The sequence below is a fragment of the Phascolarctos cinereus genome, unplaced genomic scaffold (genome assembly GCF_003287225.1).
Source record: "Phascolarctos cinereus isolate Bilbo 61053 unplaced genomic scaffold, phaCin_HiC Scaffold_2;HRSCAF=192, whole genome shotgun sequence".
NCBI lineage: Eukaryota > Metazoa > Chordata > Mammalia > Diprotodontia > Phascolarctidae > Phascolarctos > Phascolarctos cinereus.
In genome coordinates this window covers 127,669,414-127,689,863 of record NW_027555625.1, presented here as the reverse complement: position 1 = coordinate 127,689,863, position 20,450 = coordinate 127,669,414, and the positions used below count along the sequence as shown (strand labels likewise).

The following is a 20,450-nucleotide window of genomic DNA, read 5'->3' as shown; positions in this document are numbered from 1 at the left end:
TTGAATTGTCCTTTCCATTTTACACATGTGAAACCTCAGTCCCTGTGAGAGAGCCAAACATGACAGATGTTTGAAAGTCATTGCTATTTTGGCAGTTCCTTGACTTAATTCCACACCTTCAGCCTTTGAAGTGAGAAAGAATTCTGGCTATGGGGATACTTCATATCTTCATACATCATATAATTAGGCCCACTTTAATTTATTTCTGCTCAACTGAAGACTGAGATTAGTGGATCTAAAATGCAGCCAGCAGCCATTAGATGAGGAATAAAGAATATAGATGCTGAGCATTGTAAGTGGCAGTGATAGGTCATTGGGGTATCCTTTGGAGGTCTTAATTCCTCAAAAACTTAAAATAGAAGACACATAAGAATGGGGGATGGGATAGGTCTACCACTGTCTAGAGATCAAGGGCAGACAAGGTAATAGCATTCTACCTACGGATTTGTGAAATTCTCCACAATCGTCCTAAGCTTAGACAAAGCTACAGTTGTGGCTGCAGGTGATGAATGCTCAAGAGAAAAATACACAACTCTGCTTTGCGGCAGGTCTCCTTGTCTACTCTGTGCTAGTTATAATGTGTTCAGCTGATCTCCCTCCTCCCCCCAGGCAAGCGTTAGCTTCACCCTTTGCATTTCAGAGGAACAAGGCATCATGATATGAAAAGCTAACTTGCTGCCTAGATATAGTAGATGAAGTTGTAATGTCACGTCAGCCTTATGATACAAAAATATAGCAGGCTCTCTGCTACCTGGCATCTTGTTAAGCAGAATTTCTCCACTTCTATTGTATAATATTACTCAAAATGATTACCTGGAGGCACTGCAAGATGCAAGGCTACCTTTCTCCTCAAAGAAAATGCAGCTTGTTTCCTACAATCTTAGTGATAAATGCATACAAACACTTTGTGGGTCTCTGATAATTGGTAATTCCATCATGTTTTAGTTTTCTTCTCAACAGTCCTTTTGTACCCAATGGTGGCCCCTACTGATATCAAGCCCTGCCCTCCCCACTTTTCACTTCCATTGATTAGAGTTTCTCAAGGGAAAGGCAATGGCCAATTCCCATGTCATACAATATGGGGGTTGGTTGAATGATCTGGGGGAGTTTAAGCCCTAAGAAGAACATAGTGATAAGGAGAGTGATAAGGAAAGGATCCCTGCCTTCACATATTTGAAGGGTTTCATGAATGAAGGATAAGACCCATTTTCTTTGCCCAAAAATACAGAACTTGGACCAAATAGGAGAAAGTTGTAGAGAGGCAGAATTCAAATCAATAGAAGGATCAGTGCAATTGCTTATATTGGAAGGTGGTTCAAAAATGGAATGGGCTTGGAATATAGCATATTTCCCACCACTAATAGCTGGCATTCATAAATTTTAAAGCTTACATAGTGCTTTGTAAATAAGCACATTTTATCCTCACAACAATCCTGGTAGATACTATTATCATCCTCATTTTACATATGAGGAAATTGAGTGCCAGAAAGGCTAAATTACTTATCCAGGGCCACATAGTAAGCATCTGTGGCCAGATTTAAACTCAGACTTCTGACTCCAAAGCCAGAGTTCTACTCTATCTATTGTACCATCTCATTTCCTCATAAAAGTTAGCATTTACATAGATGCTTTAAGGTTTTCCAAGTACCATAAATGTTATGTTATTTTATCCTCACATCGCCCTTTGTGGTAAGTGATATTATTATCCTCATTTTATATATAAAGAAATTGAGGCTGAGAGAGATTAAGTGACTTGACCACAGTCACATAGCCACTAAGTATCTGAAGTTGGATTTGAATTCAAGTCTTCTGTACTCTAAAACTATGCTGGTCACAACTTAGATGACTATTAATCAGGGATGCTATATAAGGGATTTCTGCTTAAGTAGAAATCGAATTGTATGATCTTGGTGTTCATTTTATTGGATTTTGGAGCCTTCTATGTCTTCCAGAAACTCTTTTAAGAGGGAAATTCCTGTGGGAAGAGAGTTATTGTACACTAAGTGATTATCAGTTAATATCTCAATAGGGATTAGGTAATCAACCACTGCTGAGAGCAAAATAAAAAGGACCCTTAAACTAGAAAGGAGAGGCAGAAGGATTTTAAAAATTTAATTAATTTTTATTTTAGAGGTAGAAGGGACCTTAGAGATTATAATCCAACTTGGTCCTTTTACATGAGGAAATAAGTCCCAGAGAGGTTCATTGAATTGCCTAAAATTTCCCAGGAAGCAAGGGTCAGGGTTCACATTTGAACCTAGAATTTTCAGGAAGTAGAGGTATTTGCTTCATAGTTTTGCCTGAAGCTGTCAATCTCATTTGCACTTGCATTTACACTATTTATATAACACAGAGCTTACAATCCCTCCTAGGTCTTAAGAAAGAATGGTAAAGCAGCAATGAGAGGGTAACCAAACACAGACAACAGGTACGAGCATTGTGAAATGCTCAAGTTCAGTAAATGTCTTGACTATCATTGAGTATGATGTCTCATTTTATGGAGGTAAGGCCCAAAGAGGGGAGATGACTTCTCTGAGATGACACACTCATTAATTACAAAGTTAGGAATCTAGGTGCTAGAATGCCTTTTTAAGGTTGTTTTCCCCCCACTACATCTTGATGCTTTCAGACAATTTTCAGTTAATCACAAATAGCGACTATGACCCTATATCTCCTGCCCCTCAAAGTACTAGAAAACAATGCTATTTGTTTTTTTGCTTGGAGATTTTAGTTATCACAAGGCCTCTTATAACACAGATGTTAGGGGACAAGGATGGCATCTTTATCATAGTTAAGAGTTACACTAGATAACAGAATGTGCAGTACACAGAAGTCATTGGGTCTACCCTCTAACAGCATCCATGGTGTAGAATGGTTCTATGTAGTAGGGATTTTCTGTAGGTTAATGACTTAAAACTGCACTAAGACTTTTGGGACACTTCACATATTGAATAATATGCATACATACAGATAGCTAGATAATCAGCTAGCTAGGTGGTACAGCAGATAGAGCACTGGGCCTGGAGTCAGGAAGACTCATCTTCCCGAGTTCAAATTTGGCCTTGGACGCTTACTGGCTGTGTAACCCTGGGAAAGTCACTTAACTATGTTGGCTTCAGCTCCTTCTCTGTAAAATGAGCTGGAGAAGGAAATGGCAAATGTATATACATGTGTATGCACATGTGTGTGCATTTATATTATAGCACTTTAAATACCAAGAAATACTAGAGTATGTCTCTTATTTCTACCTATGTCTTCCTTTCTGTAGGAAAAGCATACCTAGTTCCCTTACTGACAATAATAATTATATCTCTTTAGCACTGCATGGTTGGTAGTCACTTTATATACATTTATATACATCTCATCCTCATGTCAACCATGTGAAGCAGGTGTAATTATGATCTCCATTTTACATATGAGAAACTAAAGCCCAGAGGGGTTCAGTGCCCAAGGTCAAAGAGTTAGTAAGCATCTGAGATCTTTCTGACTCCAAGTCCCTTAAGTCCTCTGGCCATATAACCAATCTTCCTATAGTGAAACTTTGAGTATGCTCACCATACAGGTCTCCCACCATGGACACGCTCCAACTTGTCAATGATATTTCTAAAGGATGGTGTCCTGAACTGAACACCATACTCTAGATATGATAGAATATATTATTGTGTATGCTGTGCTTCCATGAACAAAACATAAGATTATACTAGTTGATCTTTTTCTCTAATTCTACCTTTATTAACAGCTAAAAAGAGTTTTTCTTCTTTAAAAGGCACTTCTTTAGTAACATAGAAGTTGTAAAAAGTAAAAACTAAGTTAAACTTCTTGTAACAAATAGAGAAATATCATTACAAGAACAGTGCATAATCTTACTGTGTAGTACCAAATAGGGAATTGAAAAGCACTCATAATGGAAAATATTAATATCTCTGCAATCATCGTAATTGTCTCATTTAATGAAAACTTCTTATGTGACCAAAACCAACCCTCCATATGGTTCTTTAAATGCAAATAGAAGGAAGAAGTCATTTATACTCAACAGTAGCAATTGGAGACCCTATATGAGTTGGGCTCATTCATCAGGCATTCATATCCAAACTGTAATTTCACTGGGTATCCAAGGAACATAAGCAGCCTTGAGGTATGGCTAATCAGTGCTTTTTAAGTAATTTTTTTTTTCTGAAGAAAATCAGAATAGGAGCAATATCATCTTACTTGAATACAGTCTTGCCTATAGTACTCTTGTGACTTCAAGAGTATAAAAATGAAGGAAAATTGAACACATATATACATTGCAGAGGTGGATACTGGAAAGAAAAAAACAGCAACAACAACTATGGATGCTGAGTATTTTGAGCCCCCATTTGACACAGATGGTATAGATTCGTCTCCTACATAATTTAGGTCTGAATTAGATGGTCCCTGCCGTCAACTTTTCACTCTGAATTTTGATAGCATTCTAGAATTGTCTGAGGTCAATGTGAAGACATATATTCTAGCAATTAAACTTCAAAAAGTATGACAAGTTGTCTTGATAAGTAATGCGTTTTCTATCCCAGAAGGTCTTCAAGTGGTGATTGAACGATCACTAATTTTGGTTCTTGTCCAGGAGAATCCTAATAAGTACCACTTAGTCCAGTTGTGATTCCTTCCAGCTCTGAGATTCTGGAGGATCATATGATTTGGAGCTGGAAGGGATATTGAAAATTATCCAGACACAGGATCATGTATTTAGAGCCAGGCATTAGCCCTTAGAAGTCATTTATTTCAATTCTCTCTTTTTATAACAACGAAACAGAAGTCTAGTGTTTCTTTCCCAAGGTCACATAGGTTAAGTGGTAGGGCCAAGATTCTAAACCAGAGCCTCTGACTCTAAATCCAATACCTTTTCTCGCTCAGGACCTTTTACTTTAGGTAAAGGAAACTGAGGCCTAGCAAAGGAAAGTAATTTGTCTACAGTAAGAAGCAAAAGTAAGACTTAAAACCAGGTCTGAAGCCTGAATCTTTTAATTACAGCAGAGACTCTTAATCTGGGGTTTCTTCAATTTGTTTGTTTTGGATAATGGTTTTCAATAACACTGGTTTCCTTTGTAATTCTGTGTACTTTATTCACTTAAAGATATTGTTTGAGAAGGGGTCTTTAGACTTAAAACCCACTGATACCATGGTCCTTGACATTAAAAAACAAAACAACAACAACAAAAAAAAACCAGGCTAAGAACCTCTACATTACAGAAAGTATTCCTTTAATGATTCATTGTTTTTGTGAGATGAATGGAAGCTGTTCCTTGGATACAAAAATGTGATGTTTCTGACATAATTCTGTATGTCAGGCTTAGTTAGTTCTTTTCTTTCCCAAACCTGGTTTTCTCTCTAGTCCTAAGGTAAGTTCACTGATGATTTTAGGAATCTAGGAATTTAGGAAAGATTCTCCAGTGAATTTATCCCAATGAGATCCTTTTGTTTTCTTCATTTTACAATCCTGTCAGTTTTTCGCACAACCCAGAGTCACGGATCTGAGCTTGGAACACTATCTTTGCTTTCTGCCTTTCATAAGTCAATACGGAGGATAGAGAATGGCCAGCAAGCATTGTCACCGTTTTGGAAGGTGTACAGTGATTCTGAAGCCTTGGGAATTTTTTTTTTCACGAACATTTTGTTTTGTTTTTGAGGATAGGGAAACAACTTGTAAAATTATCAAGGATAGAGAACTCCCTGTAGTGAAAAGTTACTCCACTGATCCAGATCATCAACTCACTTGTAATTTATAATGTTAGAAACATTGGAGTGGGGGGAGGGGGACCGAGGGGTTAAGTGATTTGCCCTGCCCAGGGTCATGAAGCTACTATGTGTCAGAGGTAGGACTCAAGGGACAATAGATGTACAGCTAGGTCCTGATTAGGGCCAATAATGAGTTCTGTGAAGTGCTCTCTTGTATTAGAATTCAATAATTGAAAATTATAATTATGTAAAATAGGATAATTGGTTCCAGAGCAACGGAAAGATACAGCATGAATTCAAAGAATGTGATCACATCACAGGGACTTAGCTACAAAACATCTTATAAAACTTAGAGCATTTTATCAGCATTACTATTAGTCAGTCAGTCAACAAAGTATTTATTAAGTGCTTTCTATGTGACAGGACTAGTATTTTATTCCTGATTCTAAGGCCTATTCTTTATCTACCACATCATACTGCCTCTTCGTCCATGAGTTACCAAACTAGAGTGATCCAATAGCTGCCATATTGCGATACAGGCTCTGACACCCCACCCCCACCCCAAAGTGAAATTTTTTCTAAAGGATAGACTATAGAGATGTTCATGGAACAAAGCCTTACCAATAATAGGCGGCAGTCACATTTTATACAAGTCAGATGAATGAGAAAAACATAATTTATATTCGGACCAATTTAACAAAAGCAAAAGGTTTCTAAGCTCCCATTTAGCTCTTGACAGAGAAGCCGCTTTCTGAGGTCTCTGTCTGCTTAGTCAGATAATTTGGGTCCTCTTATAGAACTCTAAACAGGAAGTAGAAAGGTTGTCTTTTCTAATCAAGGAGTGAAAAGAAATCATCTGTCAAATCAAGCCCCATTTTTCTTTGCAAAAGAAAATTTCAGAAGGAGGTTTGGGGAGTTTGCTTAATTTTCCTGTTTCCTTCATAAGCTGGGGAAATTCCTCACAAGGCCTGAGTAGGAAGTAGAACTATTCAGTCATGCTCTGACTCAGACCTGAATGTTGCCTCTGTAAATCTATACACAATGAAATGATACGAATGAGAAAATGCTTTGTAAAACTTAAAAGAACTAAATAATCAATCATTAGAATTGATGTAGCTCTTTAAGATATACAAAACACTTCACAAATATGATCTCATTTGGTTATCACAACAACCCTGGGAAGTAGGTACAATTATTATGTCCTTTTTACAGATAAGCAAACTGAGGCAGCCAGAGGTTGACTTGCCCAGGGTCATACTAAGGCTGAAGTGAAATGAGTAGAACTAGAACACTGCACATAGTAACGGCAATATTGTAACCATGATCAACTGTGAAAGATTTTGTTATTCTGATCAATAAAATAATCCAAGACAATTCCAAATGAAAAAATGCTATCCATATCTAGGATTTCGTGAAGTTGTTTAGCCTCAATGGTCTCTAAGCTCCCGCACAGCTCAATATTAATGATCATTTGAATCAGGGGAGAGGAAATAATGATGAAGTAGACTCTGCAGATTTGAAAAATTATATGATATTTAAATCAGTGAAACAACATGTTCATAATATAAGAATAAGTATGCATTAAAATGTTCCAATCAAACTGAGTTAGGGAAATGCTTACCACTTCACCAATACTACACCTTTCAACATGCTTTCCCAAATGACTATTCCATTGTCATATTGAGGCACTCATCCAGTTCTAAACATCCTGGATGAATATGAGAGAAAACGATAGTTTGGCAGCAAACCCAGATGTCCTAAAAGCTGCCTTATCATAAGTAGAAAAGAGAAGTAGATAGGAAGGGGGGTATCTTTCTAGCAGTGACCAACAAGGATTTACCTGTTGTCTTAAAGAAATATAATCTTCATTACTATGGTACATGGAACTTGATTTAGTAATATATTTAGTTTCCTTCTCCTGGAAATATGTTTCCTGTAGTAAGTGAATAGATACCCAGGTACTCTACATACTGCCACTTCTGTGGCTTAATTTGTCCCAAGTCAAAATACTTCCTCCCTTCCTTCCTTCCTTCCTTCCTTCCTTCCTTCCTTCCTTCCTTCCTTTCTTTTTTTGCGTGCATGCAGTTTTGATGCCATTGTCTTTAGCAGCGTGGTGCTCAAAAACTTTTTGGAATCAGGGGATTTTAGAGCTTGAGAAATTCTCAGATTTGATTGAGATCTCAGAGGTATGAGAATCATACCCATAGAACCCAGAACTGGAATGAATCTCAGAAGTTATCTTATCTAGCCTGTGCAGGTAATCCTTTCTATAACATCTCTAATAAGTGCCATATTAATAGATTTCTAGTGATGTGGAGCTCTTTCCTTCCTGGGGTAGCCCATTCCATATTGTGGTAGGTCTAACTAAAAAAAAAAAAAGGTTTTTTTTTCCTAATTCAATTCAATCTATGTTTCTCCCCAGCAGCTCTAATTGTTGAAATATTTGCATAGGATATAGGCATATGAGATGCACAGAGCTGAAATCTTTTTGTTGTTGTTGTTCTTTGGTCTATCCTCTTTGAGCTAAGCAAAATTAGTCTTATTTTTCTTCCAAATCCAGCACTCTATGCTATTCATTCTGTCTCTATGCCCATCTGAAAATATAATGATCAAAAATGTACACAATACTCCATATGTGATCTGACCAGATCGAAGGTTCTAGACACTGTTTCTAGTAAAAGAAAGGGCTATTTATATAATGGGTGAAGAAAATAAGTTCCAGAGAAGTTAACAGACCCACAACCCTCCCCTCCCCCACACCACTACTCTGTGGCATCTTTGCTGCCCTGGGTCTTCTTGTTGTGATTAGGAGGGACCTTCATTACATGAATTGTTGGCTCACTTGGCTTGAGATAGAAAACTTAATTAGGGTCTTGAATTATTCTTCCCACAGGGAGCCATGTAGCTGTGTAATGTCCCCTAAGCCCCAATTCTCTCCTAAAGCATCAGGAAGACTCAACTTTGGCAATGACTTAGCCTCACACCGAGTGCATTACTATACTTTTTTTGGGGGGGTTATTATTAAATGATTAGAATCTTTTCTAGCCTGCAACTAGGAGAATAGCTGGAGACTCATTTGGTATAATCACAGCAAAACCAGACAAACAACAATAAAAATGTCTAGTCTTAGTGGTCACTAATGCACTGCCCTTGGTGCTCCATCTAAATAATGTAGGCCTAAAGGATGCATGGAGACCATCCCTTTCTCTTTTTTTTTTTCTCCCTCTCTCCTTTTCAACCAAAGGCAGTTAGTTTAGTAGCTACTTCTGAATAAAAATCCAGTGACCTCTTAGTTTTCTGGGGTTGTTTTTTTCACTCTCTTACTCCCCTTTTTTGTCTCTGCTCACCACATTTTTGGTTATTTCACGATCTAATTGCTACTTAGCTAGAGGCTGGGCAGGGGGAATACAAGGAAATGACCCTGAAATGAGTCAGTTTTGCTCCTGATGAGGCACTCTGGTGATAGGTCTGGTGGAGAGGAGGTCATAGAACTCTATGCTTAATACCATTACAGTGGATTTCATCTGTCCAAACTTTCTCTCTTTCCCCATCATTATTAACATTCAAGAATTGCCTGTATTACATACCATGGAGCTGACTAATAAGAAATTTCTCTGGAAGGCCGGAAATTACTATCTTTTAAGCAGATATATTACAATGTAGGTTTGGCCCTTGGCAAAATTCTGAAGTAGGACCAAATTTATCCCCTGGCTCCCATTTTAGTGTCCTGTTTCCCTCGATCCCCACCACACCTGCTATTGTACCCACTCCCCAACTCCAACTATTTGCACTTATCCTCTGTCCTATTTATTCCTACAGGCATTTACTCTCACTGAACTTCTGACTAATCCTCAGAAATGTGTTAAATGATAGGAATTTGCACTATAGCAAGTTATTTCTGAAGATGTTCCAGGTGTTTTAAAGATAGAAATCTGTAAGGGCATAATTACAGTCACTTTGATAGATGAGAGGAGGACATTATTGGAACAGAGATGTGGAGCAGAAAGGGGTGTTAGAGGTCATAAAGTCTAACTCCCTCATTTTACAGATGGATAGACTAAGGCCCAGAAAGGTCAGGAAAGGAGGATTGTTGGGTTGTAGGTGCAACCGAGAATTAGCATATCATCTTAGAGTTGGAAGGAACCAACATTTTACCCAATGCATAAAACATTTTCTATAATCTCCCTGACTGATGGTCAGTTAGCTTCTGTGTGGAACTTTCTGAGGGACAATGAGCTAACGTTTCTATGAAGATTGGTTCATTATTAGGATTTTTTTAAACACTTATTGAACCTAACAATGTTAATAACAGGACATAATGAAAAGTGCTTTGGGATTCACAGACTCTGAATTGGGAGACACCTGAATTCTCACAAGCTCTTTTCCTTTGTTGCATTTTTAGAGTACATGACAGCCCTTTGCCTTGTCAAGGCTAATTCCTCTTTTCTCTCTTGGAAGACTGCACCACTTACTATTCTCCAAACATGCATGCTACCACTTGGGGAGGACTTGTAAACGTTGAAGCAGGTCTAGCCAGGTTTCATGAGGTAAAGCCAGGTGTAACTGGCTCTCCAAAAATGAAGGAAAATTTTATAATTAATGAAAGTTATTAACATTTTCTCCATCACTTTCTTAAGTTTAGAGTAGATGATCAACAGAACAATCAATCAGGCCCAAATTTGTGTTTGCAAATTTCTGAGATGTGAAATATTCAACTGAAAATTTAACGAAGGGCTTTTACCAACCCAGATAAGCTAGCTCCAGCACACCCCTACCTCCTACCACTACTACCACTAACCCCATATTAACACGCTCCCTCTTTACTGACTACAAACATTATGAGGTGTCCCCCATCTTTAAAAATAAGTACATATACATATAATGAGTTGTTATATAAATAAGTGAATAAAGAAATAAATGAACAAATAATAAACTTGCCTTGATGTGCCTATTTTCTCAAGTTATCATCCTTTTGCTCCTCCTTTTCATTGTTAATTCTTCTTGAAGAAATAGGCTGCATTTGCTGCTTCTGATTTCCCCAAGCCATTATGGTCTGGCTTTTGATATCCCCACTCTGTTGAAACTCTTCTCTCAAAGGTCACTAATGATTTTTGAGCTGCAAAAACTTAGGGCATTTTTTCAGTTCTCATCCTGCTTGATCTTTTTATCGCTGTTAACACTGTTGTCTATCCCTTTTTCTTAGATACACTCTCCTTCCCTGACTTCCAAGACATTGATCTTTCTTGCTTCTCTTCCTGTTTGTTTCACTGCTCTTTCTTAGTTTCCTTCAATGATTCATTTTATCCTGCTTCCACCCTTAAGTATGGTTGTCGCATAGGGCTCTGTTCTGGCCCATCTTCTCTCCTTCTCCTCCCCTCCCCTCCTCTCTCTTCCTTCCCCATTCTCTCTGTCTCTCTCTCTATTGCTGTCTCTCTTTATGTATGTGTGTGTGTGTATACATACACACATACATATATATATACATACGTACACATACATACATATATATATATATACATACATACCCTTTGTTTTTATGGTCTCATAAGCTCCTGTGAATTATCATGTAGATAACTACCAAGTATAAATACAACATTTCTATATATCTCTATCTGCCCAGCCCCTAATTTCTCCCCTGAGAAATTTCTCCATATTTCCAATTGATTCTTGGCTACCTCCAAGTGAATGTCTTGCCAGAACCTCAAATTCAAGATGTCCATACTGAATGTATCCCCTAAACCTGCATATCTTTCCAATTTCCCTATCTCTGGGGATAGAAACACCATTCTTCTAATCATCCAAAATGACTTCAATCATTTTGATCCTTAAACTCCCCTTTTCTACTTACATCCCATCAGTTACGAGGCTTATTGATGCCATCTCTCATCATCTCTTATACCCACCTCTTTTTCTTCACCAGCCCCCTACCCCCCATTTAAGCTTTCATGACGTCTCATTTCTCTTTTTATTGTCACTGTATAGTCAACTCTTTGTGACCCTGTTTGGGGTTTTCTTGGCAAAGATATTGGAGTGATTCGCCATTTCCTTCTCCAGCTCATTTTATGGATGAGGAAACTGAAGCAAACAGGATTAAATGTCCAGAATCACATAGCTATTAAATGTCTAAGGCCAGATGAGTCTTCCTGACTCCAGGCCCAGCACTCTGTTCACTATACCACCTCACTGCCTTCTCTTTTTTACAATCTTTCTTTTTACGCTAGCCTCCATTTTGTGCATCTACTACACAACTGGGTTAATCTTCCTAATGCTTAGGGCTAACTGTATCACTCTCCTGGTCAAAAATCTTCAATTGCTTCCAATTTCCTAAGGAAAAAAATTACAGATTCCTCAGTGTGGCATTTAAGTCCTCCATAATGTGGCATTCATCTACGTTTTGAGATTTATTTCACATTTTTCTCTTTAATTGAGAGACAGCTGAGAAGCAGTACAGGCTATAGAGAGCCAGCCTTAAAGCCAGGAAGACCTGGATTCAAGTCCTACCACTTTAATATCCTGTCAGTGTAACCCTGAGTGAGTAATTTAACATCTCAGTACTCCGGTCAACTCTCTAAAATTAAACCTTGCTGAAGGGATGTAAGCCTGCATTAGTAGAGGGTGTTTCCTCACCAGGGAGTTCCCTGTACCAGTGAAATCACGGACCGGGTCACTATCCATCTCCACTTCATATATTGCCTGTTCTAGTCACACCAGATTACTAGTCCTTCCTGAACTTTCCATTCTTCCTGGTGTATCCTCATACCTATAATATACTTCTTCATCTGTATGCTTCAAAAGCCTTATTTTACTTCAAGGCTAAGGGGACTGGCCACCACCCAATTAGAAGGAAGAAAAGAAACACTAATTTATTAAGTAACTACTCTGTGTCAGGTGCTGTGCTGAGTACCTTGCAAATATTATCTCATTTGATCTTCACAGCAAGCCTGTGAGGTAAGTGATATAGTATTCCTATTTTTCATTTGAGAAAATTGAGGCAGGCATTAAATGACTTACCCAGGGTCACATACATAGCTGGGTAAGTGTCTGCAGTCATATTTGTACTGAGGTTTTTCTGGTTAGAGGCCCAGAGCTCCCTATGCCAGCTAGCTTCCCCTGCTTCTGGAGAGTCTTCCTGGATTCATCCAGTTCAAAACATTTCCTCTCTCCTCAGCTTTTGCTGCAGTATTTCTGTCTTTTCTGGATTTTTCTCTGGATTATCTCTCATCAATTCCTGACTTGTATTAGGCCTCTCTGTACACATACATTTTTCTTCCCCCCAGTAGGATCCAAATTCTTTGCAGGTAGATGCTGTCCTTTTATATCTTTGTATCCCCAGGGCCTGGCTCATAATAGATGCTTAATAAAGATTTATTGAATGAATTGATGGAACCCTGGGGTAATTTAGTTCAACTTATCCATACTTTAGTAAGAATAGCCATGATATATGGTCATCTAGCACTGCTGGACAACATGAGGTGAGACTGGGGGAGGAGAGAATTAGTTTTATATTAACTAAATCACAATTTGGAATATATATCCTTAATACTAAACATTGGGTTATATTTGAGCAAAATATTTTTCTCTTCTTGTCTCATTATTTCTTGATCGTATTATATTTTCAATATTTCTTCTCACCTGGCACTATAGCAACTACTCTCAGGCACTATGCTTTCGATTAATGAATTCATAATATTTAAGGACCTCTAGCCCTACCACAATATACTTCAGCCATTCCCCTCCCCCACAAAAAAAAAATCACCTCCTCCCCTTCCCTTGGAACAGTAAGGAAATCAACACTACCATTCCTAGAAAGGACATGTCAATCAATTACCCTATGACCAATCCTATGTCCAACTCTTCATGATCCCATTTGGGGTTTTCTTAGCAAAGAAAAGTGGTTCACTATTTCTTTTTCTAGCTCATCATACAGATGGGGAAACTGAGGCAAACAAGGTTAAGTGATTTGCCCAGGGTCACATAGCTAGTAAGTGTCTAAGGACAGACTTGAACTCAGGAAGATGAGTCTTCCTGATTCCAAGCCTGGTGTGCTATCCACTGTGCCACCTAGCTACCCCTATAGTAAGTTAGTAGAATCTAGTAAGTGAGGTATCTCCCAACTATCCCCTCTTCATTTGCTTCTTACTCTACTTCCACCATTTTTTAGCCACTTAAAAGATTTTGATCGCTGTGGTAGTCATTTCCAAGAAGGTGTTACCTGTTAATGCTGTTTTTCTGTGCTAACATCTGCCAGTCTTTGCCTTTGGCACTGGGAGTATCAAATGTTGCACATATCCTCTGTCTGATGGAGTAGGGGATTTTGAAGGCTTTGGGGCCAGTCTGTGCAGGGAATGTGTTGTCCTCTTGTGCAAAAAAAGTGATGGTTTCTCTTTCACTCTACAAATACAAAAAGAAGAGTGTGATCAGATCCAACTGTTAGCATCACAAATTCATGATAATCAATTCACATGAAGAATTCTGTCTAATACACTTTATTGTTTAATTGCATTGAAAAAATGGAAGGTAGTCCCTCTTCTTTAAAATACCATCAAGCCTTATCTCATTAGCCTGGCAAATACCTCCTAGAAATCTGCAGTTCTTGTGGTAGATCTCTAGATATCTCTAGACATCATCTAGGTATATTCAATCTAGAAGGTGGTTGTTGGGGTTACAAATTCATCAAGTACTAAAATAGGTAGCACCTCCGTGTGCCATAACTACATGTAGTTAGACATTGTCATATTCTTCTTCTAGTGATCCTTGTAGAATTAGATTTTAAAAATTAATGATTAGGCAAGTCTCACTGGTAAATTTTATAGTTTCTCCCCCAGTCTATAGAGTTATCTCATAATTGTGACTCTCAAATAAATCTCATCACTTCTGGGATGTGGTGATGTCCTTTGATGGTCTCATTTCTTTTTTTTTTATTAATTTATTTTGATTTATCACCAATCACTTCCATAAGTTTTTAAGTTTTAAATATTTCTTCTCTTCCCTTTTTACCTCTCTCTCCAAGATGGCGCACAATCTGATATAAGCTATACATATACAGTCTTACTAAAAATATTTTCACATTACTCATCTTGTAAGGAAGAATTAGAACCAATAGAAGGGACCACCAGAAAGAAGAAACAAAACAGAAGGGAAAAAAAAGAGGAAATAGCATGCTTCGATCTGTATTCAAACTCCATAGTACTTTCTTTGGATGTGGGTAGCATTTTCCATCTTGAGATTTTTGGAGATATCTTAGATCCTTGCATTGCTGAGATCTAAGTCTATCAAAGTTAATCATCGTACAACGTTGCTGTTTTTGTGTACACTGTTCTTCTAGTTCTGCTCACTTCAGCATCAGTCCATACAAGTCTTTCTAAGTTTTTCTGAAGTCTACCTGCTCATCATTTCTTATAGCACAATAGTATTCCTTACATTCATCTACCACAATTTATTCAGCCATTCCCCAATTGATGGGCATCCTCTCAATTTCCAATTCTTTGCTACCACAGAAAGAGCTGCTATAAATATTTTTGTACATGTGGGTCCTTTTCCCATTTTTATGATCTCTTTGGGATACAGCCCTAGAAGTGCTATTGCTGGATGATCGTCCCATCAAAAGTCCTCCTACAAAGGTTTGTGTCTTTTTGGGAGGGCTCAATATATGAAAGACCTTCCTAATAATTATAAACATCAAATGAGGGGTGACAAGCTATATAATTTTTCAAGTTCCTTATAGATCTAAAAGGTTGATTCAATGAAATATTGGCAGTTAAGAACTCAAGCTCTACCAGGTTCTATAGAGGTGAAAAGAGTTGGTCATGCATGGCATTTGTCACGTGTGTGTGGCACAGATATTTTAATTATTTAATGTTTCTGAAAGGCATCCAACATTTACTTTTCTTATGGCACTTATTAAAAACAAAAAACCCAAAAAACCCTATACCTTGACTACTAAAGTTTTACTGCTGGCAGAAGTTTGCCTTACCTCCACCCCTACTCCCAGGATGGTGTGACCCTGGGCACCTTGTGGAATTAATTAACAGCAGCAGCAACTGAACAAAGTAGGCTGGATTGGAAGTGAACGAGTGACAATCAACAAGCACTTTAAAATATATAAATATGGATTCTGAGAGCACAAAAAAAGGAGGAAGTTTCCAACTTTTAATGGCAGTTTGATGGGTGGCCTTGCTTCCTCCTTTCACTTAGAAACTTTCCTATTTTAAATCAGTTCATTGCACAAGGATGGAGATGCCACCAGTCACTTTATATAACATTTACGATGTATTCCAAAAAGCATCTGGACCAGGTAATAAGAATCCTGTAGATACATCACATTTTCTGATTGTTTAAATTAAATATGCAGAGGGAAGAGTAGATTTCATGCCCTGCACATCCGAGATAAGCAGTTGCTACCTGGTTAGATGAGGGAATTGTAAAGCAATGAGGAATTCCAAGTATTCAGTCTATTTTGTTAAATTATCCCCCTACTTCCATCACCTTTGGAGATGGGATAAGAAAACTTGCCACATGATTGAATCTGCTTGAAGGGAAAATTGTAACATGTAAAATTCCCATTTAAACTTCTTTTCCCCAAAAGATGATTCTACTGCAGCATTTTATTGAAGAGTAAAGATGAAAGAAAATGCTCAGAGATGCCTCCCTTTTCTCTACAGCATTAGAAAAATTCCTTGGCCCTAGTTTACCATCTAGAATGTTAAGTGTCATTGGTAACTCTGAAAGGTATCATTCACCAGTGGTCCTTGGTCAATTCAATTGGCTTTCCTAGGCCAACAAGAGATTTATGTTTAAGGAACACCAAATGATAATGAAAGTTCTAAAGTTGGCCTGATACTAATCTTACTTTTTAAAATTCTTCTTCTACGCGTGAAAGAATATTAAAGCAAGGGGGATGGTAGGTTTCCTTAGAAAATTATTTCATTTTTCAGGGTGGAAGGTGATGGTGGATATGGGGTAGACCATGAGGAACTAAATTACTTAAATTACCAAATTTATTTAAATTAGAGAAAATAGAACATTGATATTTGTGGGTTCAAAGTCAAGGCCAAACTGTGACCTGACAAAGTAAGTCTTTTATTCTTCTTGTCTTGCTGTTGAATCTGTGGACCACAAGAAGCTAGGGCAACCAATAGAACTATAACATCTGCACTTTAAGCCAAGAAAGCTTGAGTTCTCATTTTGGAATAGAAAAAAAGTCCAGAAGGGCAGGATGAGATATTAGAGGACATGGACTAGAGTCTGGGCTCTGACACTTTTTTGTTTTATCTTACTATGGATCCAAGCTATATCATGAGCAGTGGCCACACCCCAATAAACTTCTTCAGCAGATGGCCTAGATCAGGTGGAGGGCAACTGACAAGCCTCCAAACCATCAGTGAGTTAGGGGATGTCTACCCCAAGCATGTGAAGACTTTTTTCAGCCAAATGGGTAGATGAGAACAATTTGTTCCAACAGTCACAATGGCAGCTGAAAGAGGCACTGTGGAGTACTTAGAGCTTGGTCAAGCATTGAAGATGCCAAGGTCAGTCACTGGATCCTGGGCATCACCAATCCTCTTGACTTTTGTCCTGTCTCTGAACTTTGATGACTCAGGAAGAGTGAGTGAGGCTGATGACTTTGTGTTACCCTACCTCACTTAAATCCAATTCTTGTACACGTCAAGATACCACTCACAATGTCATTTGTTCTCTTTGGAAACAAAGGACAAACAACAACAACACATTTGTTTTATCAGAGAGAAGTCACTCCATCTCTCTAAATTTCAGTTTTCTCATCCCTAAAATGTAAAATAACCCATGAAGTATGGTAGGGAAAGTGTTAAGGAACTACAGAACTGTGAATCATCATTGGATCTTCATCCTCATCATCACCCTCATGTTCCCTGTTGGTATTGTTTGGAGAGCTTCAGAAACCTCACTTCCACATTGTTTTTGGCCTACAGGGGATGTGACTTCTCTGGTAGGTAGACTAGTAAATGGTGCATCACATGTTATATCACTGCCTAACTCTGCATGGTAAGTTACTGATGATCTAGGGTTCTCAAAAGGGAGTGATGCTCTTTAACAGGTAAAGCATATAATGCCATCTCAATAACCAAGAAGAGAAGGTGGCAGATGAAGAGTTCTGCGAACAGGCTGTGGTCTGCTTTCTCTCCAGCTTAGGGACTTATTTAGTGATTCTAATTTTGCTTTTCCTTTTTGTTCATTCCCCTAATCGTTCTTGGTTTTGCTGAGGGGTGAGGAAGGAAGGCAAGCAGTTTTTGTCTATGAGCATACACATTCACCTAGTATCAAATGATCACAGAATAGAATGGACCCTAAGAGACCATCTGATACAGGCCCCTTCCTTCAGGTAGGTCAATATCCAAATCTGGGAGGGTTGTCTATTCTCTTTCTGAAGAAATATGGAGATGGAACTTTTTAAGGATCATGTTTTAGCACATTGTTATGAGTGAATGAAAAATAACTTATGAAGCACCTACCATGTGAAAAGCATTACGTTTAAAAATAGAAAAGCAAGACAGTCCCTGCTCTTAAGGAGCTCACATTGTAACTGGGGAGATAACATGCATACAGTTATCCCATCCACATCGTGAGGCTTAGGGGTGCAGCACCCCTGCAATCTGGAAAATTTACATGGGTAAAGTCTTTTGGCCCTCCCCTTGTACCAGAGAAGGTCTGATTTTTTTCTTTTTCTTTTATGGGGTGTTTATAATACCTTATGTTAAAATGTGGATTGATACTATACAATAGTATACATATATTTTATGCATTTCTAAATTACTAAACTTTTTCTGTGTCATTTGTTGGCCTTTGTGTGTCATCTATGGCTTCCATAAAACTCCCCAAAACTTCCCATTCATTCATTTAATTTCTTATGCTTACCCATGAGGTATATATATAAATCTTGATAGGGAAAGTTGCAATGTGAAAGGGATAACTATAAACAAGCTAGATGGGAAAGCACTGTCTTTAATGTCATTTCAAAAAGATGTTTATCATTCTTTTGTGCCTTCCCTGATCAACCCAGAAGCTTATGACTGTTCTGCCTTTGGACATTAAAATATTTTGTTTTGCACCTTCTCTAATGTACTATCTATTACTGTGCATTGTTTGAGTATGTGTTTATTGTTTTTCGCCAAAGTCTAGGTTGTAGTATGGTATAAGAAAAAAAGTAATACCTTTGCAGTCAAAAGACCTGAATTTGACTCCTGGTTCTAACATTTATATGTGACCTTGGACAAATCATTTCACTTTCTGGGCCTGTTTCCTCATCATTTAGAGGCCTAGACCTCTAAAATTCTTCCCACCTCTACCTCCACCTAGGTCAACTTTTCTCTCCCCCAGCATTCTACTGTTGCCATTTGCCATCTCTGTGACCTTAGGCAACTGACAATGACTTCTCTGATTCTGAGTACCTTCTCCTCCAAAGAAGAAGCCTTTAAAGATAGCTAGATGGCCTCTAAAGAGCCTTCCATTTCTAAATCTAGAATCCCACGATGTGATCACAACATTCTATACATAGCAGAAAGTGAAGTATTTACTTACCTTGACTGTGTTTGTCATGCTGATTCAACCTAAACTCCTCCTGCTTTAGTTTAAACCTATTTCTTTTTACTTTGTCTTCTATAGACTTGTACAAAATATTCCTCATATAAATTCTTCATATATATGAAGAGTGTCTGTATTGCTTAGCAGAGGTGCCATCTTGCTAACAAGTGCAGCATTTAAGACATGTATAAAGTACTAATACAATGCAATGGACCATATCTCTCCACCTGATAGAGACATCACAACACATTCTATATTACATAAGGAGTTGATGCCATCAGTCATTGATATCCTGTCTGCCTGAAAAAAATAAAAAGTAAATCCAATTTCTAAAAGGTAAAAGTTTATAGAGGAATTGCATCAATTTGGCCCAACATCTCCTTAAAATAGGGCTGTGGATTTAAATCTGAAAGCAACTTTGGGGGTTATCTAACCTTCTCATTTTGGGAGATAAGGAAAGTGAAATTCAAATCAATCAATCAATAAAAATTGTTAAGGACCTTTTAAGTTCCAGGCACTGATAAATGCTGGGGATACAAAAAGAGGCAAAAGACAGTCCCTCCCCAAAGTAGCTGACTTATCTAAGGTTAAATAGGAAGCAGATCAGACAGCCAGGCAGCATAGTGGATAGATTGGTGAGTTATTATTGTTTGTCCTTCCTTCTTGAAGAGGACCATGACATCAGGGAGGTGGATGGCATGACATAAAAGTGAATTGGATTTAAGTAAAGGAGGGCTGTGCAAAGTCCCCAGCCTCACTTTCTCCTCTGGAATCAGTTAGGTCCAGTGGCCAGGACAACTTGAGATGGCCCAGGACACAGTGGATGCAAAGTGGCTAGATCTGGAGTCAGGCAGACCCTTCCTGAGTGCAAATTTGGCTTCGTACACTTACAAGCTGTGTGACCCTGGGAAAGTCACTTAACCTTGTTTGCCTCAGTTTCTCATCTGTAGAATGAGCTGGAGAAAGAAATGGCAAACCACTCTAGTATCTTTGCCACGAAGGCCCCAAATGGGGTTCCAAAGAGTCAGACATGACTGAAAAAACTACTGAAAAGTTGTAGAGCAAGAGTCTGAATTCAGATCCAATAACTCTAAGTGCTCTATACTACATTAAGCCCCAGAATTGTCTCTCAGGCCTGACAAATTCCACAAGATACTTTTATCATGGAATCCTTTTAG

General features: G+C 38.2%; 1 protein-coding gene across 1 annotated transcript in view; it reads right to left on the bottom strand.

Annotated features, from left to right (window-relative positions):
- The window catches only part of UNC5D (unc-5 netrin receptor D), a 366,754-nt gene that overhangs the window by 16,257 nt on the left and 330,047 nt on the right, over positions 1-20,450 (bottom strand). Inside the window, 1 exon segment of the mRNA XM_078149141.1 lies at positions 13,928-14,106. Within this exon segment, the coding sequence (XP_078005267.1) occupies positions 13,928-14,106 (179 nt within the window).